Source organism: Plectropomus leopardus, chromosome 7, assembly GCF_026936395.1.
Source record: "Plectropomus leopardus strain MGB_pleo_1.0 chromosome 7, ASM2693639v1, whole genome shotgun sequence".
In the NCBI taxonomy this organism is placed as follows: Eukaryota; Metazoa; Chordata; class Actinopteri; order Perciformes; family Serranidae; genus Plectropomus; species Plectropomus leopardus.
In genome coordinates, this window is record NC_142182.1 from 12,295,001 (window position 1) to 12,307,367 (window position 12,367).

Here is a 12,367-nt window from a genome sequence, read left to right on the forward strand (position 1 = left end):
AATTGTGATTCAATATGTATAAGTGTTTATTTTGTAAGTGAAAATCGCAAAAATAGTTGTGATGTCGTCTCAGTTTCTCAGCTCATTATTATGTGTGTACAGAGTTTCCTACACTGAATTGCTGCTGTCCAAAGTAGACCTGAAGGACGGTCTCTGTGAGCTGGTCTCCTGCACTCTCTGCCTGGCACGAGCAAACACGACAACATTGGCTAATATCCAAAATCAAGCCGTTAAAAAGTCCCAACAATGTCACAGCAACACCAAAATGGCTCGACTTTGTTGTTAAAACCATTTATAACAGTTGGGTATCGTTAGACATGTGATGCTATGCTGATCACACCAAAACGCGTCTCTAGAAAAGCGTTGCCAGCAAAACAATGGCTTCCCTATGGTACAGCACGCCTGTCAGGGGCTTCTCTCTTGCTGCTGTGCAGTGTATCTTTCCGGTGGTTTTTGGGTGTACACAGAAGTTAAGATATTTTCAACTTTCCAGCTCAAGGTGTGAAGTTACACTGCTTATCAATATTATATGCAGCATGCGCACGCAGCCCCACTCCACAGGTGCTCCCGGGTGTTTTTCAGGATGCGTTTCCAAGGCGTATTGGGAGCGGCCGTGTCTGGCGCAAAGCCTCTCAGTGTGATTGGCCCCTTAGCCCTGTCTCCATGTGAAACTCTGTCCCAGGCGTAGATCTCCAGTCCCCCAGTAGTAGTCTCATGATAAACTGAGAAAGAGGGAGAGAGAGAGAGCGGGGCAGGGAGGGGCTGAGCGAATCAGTACGCTGCGTGCAGCTCTATAATAAAATGAGACGTTACCTGTTTTAAAAAGTCAGGCTTGCGGTAAAGTTGGAGTGATTGGACAAACTTGCAAGGTCGTGTAGAATTAATGAGGATTGGCTGAATTGGTCTTAATTATGCGATAGAAACATCTTTAAGGGGCAGGTCAGTGTCTCTATTCATGGTGAAGGAAAATCATCATTCAGGTAACTGTGTTCGATCTCTTACTCTTGTGATCAAAAATGATCTAAAGCTCAATTCTGAGGCTTTTCTATAAATTGTTTTGTAATCAATAATAAATATAGCAACTTCAGACCAACTTATATCAGTTTCAAGCTTCCTGTTAGAAGCCTCCCAGTCTAATGCCCAACCCACTTTAATTTAAACCCAATCTGAGTACGGATACAGATAATTTAGTTGGTTGAAAAGATGCAAATAATATACAATATACTTACTAATCTCTAGGGTTTAAGTTAATAAATGACTCAAAACTATTCATTGAATTCGTTCATCCCTACATTTTTACATTACTAATTTCAGTAGAGCAATATTTTGAGAAGTTTTAAAGAAAATATAGAAGCAACCCTTTTCCCCTTCTAGATCAAATATGTAGTTATGTGTAGAGGTAGGTAGGTAAGTACATAGATAGATAGATAGATAGATAGATAGATAGATAGATATATAGACAAACAGGCGGTGACAGATATTCTCCTTTGACCGGCTCAATACAATTGCACAGTTCGCATAAAACTCAAGCAAATCATCTTAAAAATGCATTTAAAAATAAAAAAAATAAGATAAAAGCACGTGAGAATTGGATTGTACTATTGCCATAGCATTGCATTTGCAAAAATTATGTGATGGCTAAATGTAAGAAATTGTTCAACATTTTAGCAACTACAACAGGAGGACTAATTTTTCAGCCTTGCTGAAATTTGGCTCTAGTGTCTGACTCTGTTGACATTTGAGGTTGTTCCTGCAGTTTGTTTATGGCACTGACCTAAGTTTTCGGGTTGGCGTTGTAGCTCTCTGCACAGCTGAAGTACAGTGTGTACATGAATGGTACGTGATGAAATACACCAGCGTTATGGCGACGGCAGCAGAGTGAGAAGCACATGAATGTCTGTAAATTCGTGCTCACTGAGGTGTTTAACTGGATCAGTGAAGCAACACTAAGGCCTTGACTCATTCAGACAGTGCAGCACAGCACACAGTGGACCACTGTACAGTCTAATGAACAGCAATAAGATGTGGGGGGGTCATACTCTGTACAGTCACTGCTTAACTTCATATCATCGATTTAGAGATGATGCTCTAAATGACATGAGTGACTGTACGTTCAAACAGGATATTGTATTCACTCCAGTGGTGTCTCCTAGGTCTCTTTATTGAATCTCTGAGGTTTCTTAATCCATCAGTTATGGATGACTTGATAAAACAAGCATCTGACAGTCTTCAGTTCAGTGACGTTGAAGCTTTGTCTTTGAGCTCACAGAGCCCTCGTTGTGTTTTTGAAGCTGTGAGAAAGGAAACTATTCTTTTTTATTTTATCGGCCCCTTGACGCCTGAGGCCCAAATTAGAGCGAGATTCTCAGGCAGGCTCTTATAGAATGACTCGATTCATACTGTGTGGCTCAGCAGTCATACTTAATCAGTCTAACTGCCTCCCCTGTAGTCAGGGATGGAAAAAAAGTAGTCAAGTCAAAAGTAAAAAGTGGCCAAAGTGTTGAAAACAACCAAAAATAAAACTGCGGTAAAGATATAAAGGATCTCTTTCATGTGAAGTGAACAGAGTCTGATATACATTCACTTAATTACAAATCACTGCAAAAGGTCATCCTGACCATAACCTTTCAGCATTATTGATGCGACTAATATTCTGTTCACAATTTAGCAAAATTTTTAAAAATGGTAGCATCTTCTTTTTTCAGAAAAAAATCTCCCATAGTGTCAGTTGCTTAATCACTGCGGAGAGGTCCTAAATATAATGACAGTTGCAAAAGTAGCAGAGGATTGCAGCTTACTAAAAGAAGTGAGAGAAGAATGCCCCGATATTCGAAGATACAAATGCACTGAAATCAACAATAATTTGTGTATTTGTAATACCTGAACTCTGAGCTAAATTGCATGCTAAATGTTAGCATGCTAACATGCTCATCCAATATAACAAGTTGGTAGCAATATCAGTTGTTGCCAGCATAGCCATTGTTAGCAATACCAGTAAATAACAATGCATTACGCTGCATTTTGTGCAAACAAACACTGTAGAAACATGTAGACTTTAGACAAAAGTGTTCATAAAATGGTTTAAATGAGACACAAATAAGAAAGAAGGGTTGATAAACAGTATACAGCTACAGTTTTATACACACCTAGTGCACCTTTGGTGACAGCAGCTATAATCACTCTCTTTGTCTCAGTGTATCTCGACACCAAGAAGGCGCAAGCCAATACGTGTTGGTGTATTTTAAATGTTTGTAGCCCTGTGAATTAAAGGCCTTTTATGCTTTACAAACCCTGAGTGCCTGGACTTGGATCTTTTACATCCAACATTGTTTTTTTTTTTTTTTTACAGTTTTATACTATGTGTGGTAGTCATCATAGATTTTGAGTACGGGTTTGTGAGGGTCCTCTGACTTTGCAAGTCGAAATCCTAGCTAAGGGGGCTTTCCAATTAAACTTTCCAACTGGAAAACTTTGAAACTTCCCATTGCAAAATGAACGTATCATAAGTGGGAGATTAGACAAAATTGCGCTGAAGATAAACCCTGTTAATTTTGCAACAAACTAGCTGTAATTATCTCTGTTGCTATACATAGACTGATACAATTTTCCCTTCTAATGAAAGTCCAAAAAAAAGTCTGAGAAAGCAAAGTTTTTTCTCAATTTAGCATCTGCGGTATTCAACAGTTTTGTTAAGTGGTGCTATTGTGGCTATACATTTTTTCTTTATTTTCTCTAACCTCAAATTACTAATAAATGTTGCTTTCCAGTGCCTTTCTATTTTTAAATATGACATGCATGCTGTTCATCGTAAAGCCTGAAGCAGAATGTTTCATAGCAAAAGACAATGATATCTTAGTTTTTTGGTCCTGTTCATGAATTTCACAGGCAGAGTAAGTTTAGCTTTGGTGCACCAGTCCTATGATATGTCATTGCCATTAATGTTGCACTTAGCAAAGTGTGATAAACTCATTAATTAAGGAAACATAAACAAATAACCCACGCACCCCGCCTTCTTCTCCGCCCTCAGACTCTCCTCATGTCCTTTTGTCTGTCCTCAGTGTCTCACACACTCATCGTTTTTTCTATCCTTGTAGTCTATTCTTATATAAGAGTAGGTGGGAGAATACCTCACTCCTCCTACTGGACTTAATGTGGTGCCAGTCAAATCCCACTCTCGGCACCTTTTAAGTAATTTTTATCAGAAGAACTGGCAAAGGAATATTACATAAGATCAGCTGATGGCAGTCTGTCTCTGCGAAACCTATCTCACTGTCGAGAGCATGCGTGTTGTAAAACACACACTCTGGCTCTAGATTTGCTATGTACATATCCATGCAGATGCACGCCAACAGTACACTCACCCACACATGTACAAACACAGACTCACTTAAGTCCATTACATAATGCCATAGGTTCGTTTCGCTCACTGTTTTCTCGTGGCATGACTGCAGATGGTTTGGTCTGTCCACTGCACCGTCGGAAAAACAGATGATAAACTAAATGTATCAGCTTTTCGCGTGCACACACACACACACACATACACACATGCATATTAATAACACTGTACTCCCAGTTGTGTTCCTGATAGACGACAGTGACTCATTCCCAAATCAACGGTGTGCTGGAGTGGGTGAGAATTGAAATGCCAGTTACTGTTCATTTAGTGTATAATTGCTATCCACAGTATCCAAGAGACAGACACTGCTGCTTAAAACATTTTACACTGTCAAGCACGAAAAAGAGAGCAGCTTCTATTCTGATGGAATGATTAATAATAAAACCTCCATGTCTGTCTCCAATTACCAATACCTCTCTGTTTACTCTCCTCCTGCAGTCTGCCTTTAGCTCTGTAATGCTCCCTGCACGTCTATGCAAATCCTCCTTGCCGTTGTCTGTGCCAGCATACTGTTGCTGCCGTCTCCCTGACCTACTGAGTCAGCTTTATTTCAGCCTTTTATGCCTCTCACCTCTCTCACATCCCATCTCTCTCTCCTCTCCCTCTCTCCTCCCAGGAGAAGAACTTGGAGTGGTTCCCCCGTATGAGAGCCATGTCTCTGGTGAGCAGCGAGGGAGACAACGAGCAGAATGAGATGCGCTCTCTGCAGGAGAAACTGGACAGCACTGTCACTCTGGTGGCTCAGCTGTCTGGCCAGCTGGCTGAGCTTAAGGAACAGGTACAGTGCCGCTTCGGGCCGTTTTTCACGCTGTGGTGGGAAAGGCTCTGGTCTGAGCACAGTGGTAGGCTGATCTGAATGCCTGATGATTCATCTAAGGCAAAATCATCCTGTTTTTAGCAAGAATAGAATACAGTAGATCTTTATTGTCTACAAGGGTGGAAATTTGTCTACGGCGCACCAGACACAGGAGACAATAACAAAAAAAAAAGCAGACAAGCAGGTAGCCAAACAAACACATAGACAATGCCATCAGTTCATGTCAGTATCTGTCTGTGGTTTAAACTCATCAGCCGCTTTATTTATGTCATCGTAACATCATGTTTAGATGCATGCCGCTCTGCCAACTATAGCACATTGACTGTTAACTCCACGTGCTATCTGACCTTGAGGCTTCTTTCACCTAAAAGCACCTACAGGGCAAGAGGTCACATGGAGTAGGCGGCGTCAGCAGTCTCATTTTGCTAATCATTTCTTTACCGAGTAACCTAGATGGACCCTATCTTGATGCTCTTGAATGCAGCACGACAGGTGACTAGCACGTCAGCGATCAACGCAACTGATTGCCGCCAGTGAGCCTCTGGCTGTTTGGATGACTTGCTCGGCTGCTGCAGTGTGACTGATCACTCTCATCACCTGCCTCGCCTGCATGTGATTGCAGTCACAGGCCTGTCCTTGTTCCTCTTCTGCCAGATGTGTGCAAACAGCTCCTACTAGGGAGGGATCACACTCTGATAAACAAAAAAACAACCTCTGTCGACCTCAGTAAGCAGTTCAGGCTGTAATGTCTCTCTGCTGGCCGGGATTCCTCGTGTAACTTCTGTAACAACTAAGTTTGAGTGTTTGTGAAGTGTCCTTGAGCAAGACACCAAAGCCTTTTCTCTGAATTTGTAGTTTTGGTCAGCTGCAGGCCATTTATTATTTGAATCTAGCTTTAGTAGTCTGTGCTGACTAATATCGAGTCATGGGTTTAGCAGGGTTGTCACTCCGCCTTCACGATAAACAGAAATTTTGAGAGGTGAGTGTGTTTATGCCGGCCAAACCACAGCTCTGCAGTCATGAGGGGAGGACTGCAGGTCTCACCAGCTCTGAACTCAAACTGTTTCTGACTGGGAGAAAAGTGCTCCTGCAGCTCCTCCCTCATTACCACCTCTGCTGACCTCGGCACTTTACACCATCACAGCCCAGACTCTGCGTGTGTGTGTATGTGTGTGCTGCTATTTGTTTGTTGCGTGGGTTTTAGGGATCTGCTCAGCTTACTCCATTTCCTTTAGTCTGCATGTATGGTTTATGGTTTTTCAAAACCAGTGGCCTTCATTTATGACGTCAGCACTGACACTGCTGCAAATGTGGTGGTTGTCAGAAAGCAGCCGCTTCTGATTCATCAAACTTCCCCAACACACTTATACAACATCCAGCGTGCAGATCACAGTTCTGCACAGCACATGACGTTGTCCTCTAATGAAGTTTCCAAGGGACATTTTAGTTTCCAGTCACAACACGACAGCTGTACAAAGCGATCTGTTTACAACCTTGGAGAGGAAATATCTCTTTTATAGTATCTCAGTCAAATCATGAAGGACATTTAAAGGTCCAGTGTGTTGTATTTAGGGAAATATATATTGGCTAAATGGAATATTGTGTAATTGGTATGTTTTCTTTAGTGTTTAAACATCTGAAAATAAGAATCACTGTGTTTTTGGTACCATAAAATAGGCGAATTATATCAATATAGAGGGAAGGTTCTTGTCCAAGGAGATCAGCATGTTGCACCAGCATGTTTCTACAGTAGCCCAGAATGGACAAACAAACAGTGCCACTTGTGGTTTTGTGTCTTCGTGTTAACCGGTTTAATTCATCTGGTCTTTTTTTGAGAGTAAGAGAGCTATACGGATAATTTGACTCCTGGTAAAAACCTCCTGAACGTCTGGATCAGAAATAAGGCCAGCACACATTAGGATGTGGTAGGTGAGCCTGCCATCTCCAACATGCTAAATACCAAAGGAGAAACACAGGTTTTTAATTTGAATTGCCTTTATTCAGTGTTTTAACCATTCAGTCCATTTCTTCAGGACATAAAGAGACCTTTGTAGATAATTCAGGTCCCAGTAAAAACCTCTTGAACATGAGCACTAAAGGAATTTTGACCAGGAGAAGTTTAAACTGGTTGCAATCTGCAACCATTTCTGCTAGATGCTACTAAATCCCCCTAAATCTTACACACCGAACCTTTAAAATGATTAGTAAAACTCTCAGAAAGTAATTGTTTGCAGTGCTTGAAATGACTAAATTTGAGTAGCCTTGTTGTGGCATTCAGTGGTTTTTGCATCACAGCTAATTGAGATTCATTTCCTAAAGTAATGAGCTCAAGATTCATTTTGTGTCTTCTAATGAATGTTCTCGCTCTTAGAGAAGAGATTCAGAGTGTCATTTTACCTGCACTCCAAGTTCAAATAGATAAGCACTCCCCTCTGGAATGTAGTAATTATGTGTGAAGATTGTTTTTTGCATAATAAAGTGCCCACTAGAACAATAATAGCTCAAAAAGGGGTTTGCATTTCACATGTTTGCAACATGCAAAATTAAAAGTCACTCTGATGTTTTATTTTCCCTCTCTGTGTCCACAACAGATGACAGAGCAGAGGAAAAACAAGCAGAGGCTCGGATTCCTGGGTCCACCTCAGCCCAACCATCAAACCTCAGCCCACTGAGGGGCTCAAGGCTCGGGACACTGCAAGTGACGGGCCACACGGCTGCAGAGATGCCAACATACATTAACTCCAGCCTTAAGAACAATACATGTACTCACAGTGCATTTACAATCACTGATGTCAAAATGCAGGTGTGGACACTTCATTTTTGACATAGTGTCTTTTCTGTGACCCAATCTGTGCCTTATAAGACAAAAAACGTGCATTATGTGCTCACTCAGCATGCTTTACCTTCCATCTGCACAGACCCACGTATACAACTCAGCTCTGTGAATGATTGGCCCGGCACGCCACACATCTGCCAGTGTAGTGTTAGTGTGCCAGACAGAGGTTGAGGGAAATGTTAAGGTGAGGTTAATGGTTAAGTGCTGTCAAGTCTGCAGACTGTCACGTCTCGTTCTTCGACTGTCTTCAGTGCTGATGTGTCAGAGAGCAGAAGAAAGGCCGCACAGTCAATGATTGGAGGTGTTTGAGAAGTTCGGGGGTTTGGTGTACAGGGGAAGAGTGCAAACATCCAGTCCTCTCACCTTTGCTTTTAAAATTTCTGATGGTATTTATGAGAAAATTTGTGGTTCATAACTGGAGTATTATTTTTGCATTTTGGAAAGGTATCGTGCTGCCTTACTCATTAACTTTTTTAAACAGTACATTGTAACTGCTGAAAGTGCACTTTTTTAAGAAAAAGGGTAAAAATTTAAGCCTGTAACTGGAAACATTGGTTAGTTGGGGTGTTTTTTTTGCATGCTTTGTGTTTAAAAATGCATTCACTGCACCATTTCAGTTGCCATTTTATAGATTTCTACAGAGTATATAAATAACAGAAATGTGAATTAAACATAATGATTACCTGTGCAGAATTTACTTGAAATTTCTTTTAAGTCTTAATCTTATATTGGTACATAATGTAGTACTGACTGAAGATGGTAAGCTTACAGTTCTTTGTTACAACATCATGTCTGCAGTGATGCCAGCTACTACTGTAATATTTACTGTATCTGCTCATATTGTCTCCATCTTCTACTGTTTCTTAAAGTTTCATTTTTTAGTGTAAATCATCCTTACTAGTTTCTCTTGGACTGCAGTTGATTGTAAGTCTGTTTTAAACTTGCACAACTAATGGCAGATTACAAGAGCATGCACTCAGTGGTGACCGTCATGTGACACTTTCTGTTAAACAAAGTGTATAGAAAAACATGTTTTATGTGGTCGGATAAATAATAAAGAATCAATTTATAACACGCTTGGAGTCAGCAGCTTTCTAAACACAGTTGGGCCTTAGTCCTTGTTGTTGTTGGGGATGAATGATTGATCACTCCCCCAAACTCACCCTGACCTCCTCTGAACCCACCCACACTCCGTTTACTCTCACTCGTTCACTTGTACTTGTCCTTGAAGGGAGCACACGGCCTCTAGGAAAAAACCTGTCCTCATTCAGACGGGATCATGTTTCAGCTCATGAGGCAGGGGTAGTCATCGCATATTAACAGCAAAGAGTCACTGTATATGCCGTCACTGTGCTGCTTTTGTTTAGCTCATGTTGGCATTTAATTACAGCTAATTAACAGCTGATATGATGCACAGATATTAGACCAGACTGTGGAATTTAACCTTTGTCCTTAAACCAGTCTAACTCATGAGCTTCGCTGTTATCCAAGTTTAAAATTAAATCAAGTAATCACAATACAGAATTAAGAGATTATGCTTGTTTTCTTGAACAACGATTGCCAACCAGGGTTACTTGTACAAGGCTAAAAGAAATTGATACAAATGTACATTGTAACTTCAAATGAATAAAGATTTGTAGTGACAATATCCACTTATATATAATAGTGTTAAAATAACATCATGCTGAAAAAATTCACCCCCAAATCAAAAATGTATTTTTTCCCTGTCACCTGTAGCACTTTATTAATTTAAATTGTTTTGGTATGAATTGCCGAGTATTGGAGATATTGGCTGAAGAGATGTCCAGGAAGGAAGCATGCATCTACTGCTAGCTCACCAAGCGCCACTGAGCTAATTAATGTTACAGGTGAGAAAGCTATTAATGTTTACATCTTGTACTGTTATGAGCCTCTCGTCAATGAGCAGATGCACGCTTCCTTGCGCGTATTATGCGGTTATATGGTTTTCAGGTGTAGTTTGGTAAAAATAATTACGAGATGAAACTGCTCACAAAAAGGTCAGTGGATTATCTTGAGTACCTCGGTCATGATTTCTGGAAAGAGACATTGCTGTTGAGTTTTTCAAATGTATTTTTTTGGTGCTTTGAGCACCGCAACTGAGCACCATCTAGTTCCAATACATTGAAGCAAAGTCAGATATCTCTGCAACTGATATTGCCAACACTCTGCAACTCACACCAAAAAATAATTGATAGAGCACTACAGGTGAGAGGAAAAATGTGTATTTTTGGGGGGAACTGTCCCTTTAAAGTCCTTTCAAATAACACATTTTAAACATGACTGTGTTGTCCATGAGGGGGCACTTAAGGTGATCTGACTGTGGGTTGTGGGTGTACATTGGACAAAAGAGGCTGGGAACCAATGTTTAAGAGAATGTGAAGAAGAAAGCTCTTTAGTGAGCGCTTGTGTCTCTTCAAAAGGTTGTTTTTCCTTTGCAATGTAGTGTTTATATTCATAAAGAAATGAAATTCCCTTTATACGTGTGAAACAGTGGTTACATCCAGGCTCGTCCTCCGCACATCCATTCACATTGTTGGTAATTTAGCACTGAGTACTTGTGGAAATGTATCATTTAAAGCTGCGGCTGGTCGATTGTCTGTATGTTTGTGTACCATATTTGAGATAATAAACGAGTCACAGAAAGGCCTCCACTGGTCTTTTATCCTGTCCTGTCATTTACCCTCTACAGAGAAGCCCATCCTTCTTGGCTACAGTTCACTGTTTACGCTGGCAGGCCTGCATTTGCTCCTGCTGCCTGTGACAGCCATTAAAATTAGCTCACGCAGTGCCATAATGGTGAGCAGCTGTCACTGCGTAGACAAGAAGGGTAAAGTGCAGCATTACTGGAATGTATTGGACTTGGAGAGGGAAGGGAGGGGAGAGAATAATACCAGGACAATCGTTACTGTCTGGCAAAAGTCTCGCTGCCTTAGTGTGATACTAAATAAACATGCGCTGCTTTGGTCTGCTTTGCTTCCAGAATGGGGCGTTTTATCTGCTGAGATTTTTTTTGATCATGTAGAGAAAATATTAAACTTTTTTATCCACTTACCAGAAAAAAAACCTTTATAAACTGCGGGGGAAATAATCTTAGGATAACACATAAGATGGTCCGCTTCATTTCATCCCTTCAGTACACGCTGAACCTTTTTAATGCACGTGAGCAGTGTATTATTTACTTTATGAAAACAACCTTTGACACATTTGGATCACAGTCATTTTGGAATCTCTTTACAAACCACAGCCCAGAGTCACGTGCTAAGCCTGTGTGTATTCAGTAGTGAGAGTGAGAAAACACCCAGAGAAGGTCAATAAATACGAGGCAGTGTCCCAAACACCTCTGTGGCTGCAGGCAGTGCTTTACCTAGTGTGAGAGTCAGGCGATTTGACTTTGATGCACTGAAAATACCCAAAGGACATCTTGCTGAAAATTCATTTAGATTTAAACTGAGTCTAAACTATATATTTAACTGGATATAAACAATTCAAGCTGTTAAGTTGCATAACAAAAACACAAGATGAGTTCAGTTTGTTGTCTTCAAGTTGCTGTGAAACTTGTTGTGATTTCTGTCAATACACATAATGATCTTCTGTCTTCTGCAGTCTCCTCTAAAGACCCACAGCAGCATCAGTCGAACCAGGTTTCACTCAGTGTGTTTTTTATTTGCCTTTAAAGATCAATTGACCACACAGAAAGTTGTTAGTGATCGAGGAGGAGTGCTGGAAGGTCCCATCTCACTGTCATTTTTTTTCTTTATAAATAAACATGCCCCCGTGATGACTGGCATGTGACTTCCTGTGTCTGGCTGCGAGATTGAGCCTTTGTAGTCACATGAGGTATCTACATCATAACACTCAACAAGCACATGGAAAAACACCACAATCAGGCCTGCGCTCCATCACATGTAGGTGCTTCTACAGTGTGTGAAAGGCATCATTAAACAGAGCGGGGATACATATTCCCCACTATAATCTGAATATTTTCTGCTGTTTGTAATCCAATTGAGATCTGTCCTCACTGAAAAAATGTGATAATGTTTCTTAAGTTTAAAAATTGAGGACATTGCTGTGAGAAATCACAGCTGTATAAATAAAAACAGTTATGATCACAGTACTACAATCAGACAGAGACAACTGTGTCTCTTGGGGATGTCACAGATTTCTTAAACATTTGGATTCTGCCTTAAAGGCACCTTTAGTGTGGATGTTCAGTCGGTGTCTGTTCAATCGGACTTAATATTATTTGGGGAAAATGTGGAATTTGGCTTCCTCAATTACCCAAGAAAAGAAGACAAAA

The 12,367-nt window shown here is 40.7% G+C and overlaps 1 protein-coding gene across 2 annotated transcripts in view; it reads left to right on the forward strand.

Annotated features, from left to right (window-relative positions):
* itpr2 (inositol 1,4,5-trisphosphate receptor, type 2) overlaps positions 1-9,123 on the forward strand; it is an 82,179-nt gene extending 73,056 nt beyond the window's left edge. For both annotated transcript variants that reach the window (XM_042496636.2, XM_042496637.2), the window contains exons 56-57: positions 5,013-5,174; positions 7,805-9,123. In XM_042496636.2, the coding sequence (XP_042352570.1) occupies positions 5,013-5,174; positions 7,805-7,885 (243 nt within the window). In that variant the 3' untranslated portion in view covers positions 7,886-9,123. The remainder of the gene's footprint in view (positions 1-5,012; positions 5,175-7,804) is intronic.
* Positions 9,124-12,367: the final 3,244 nt, after the last annotated feature.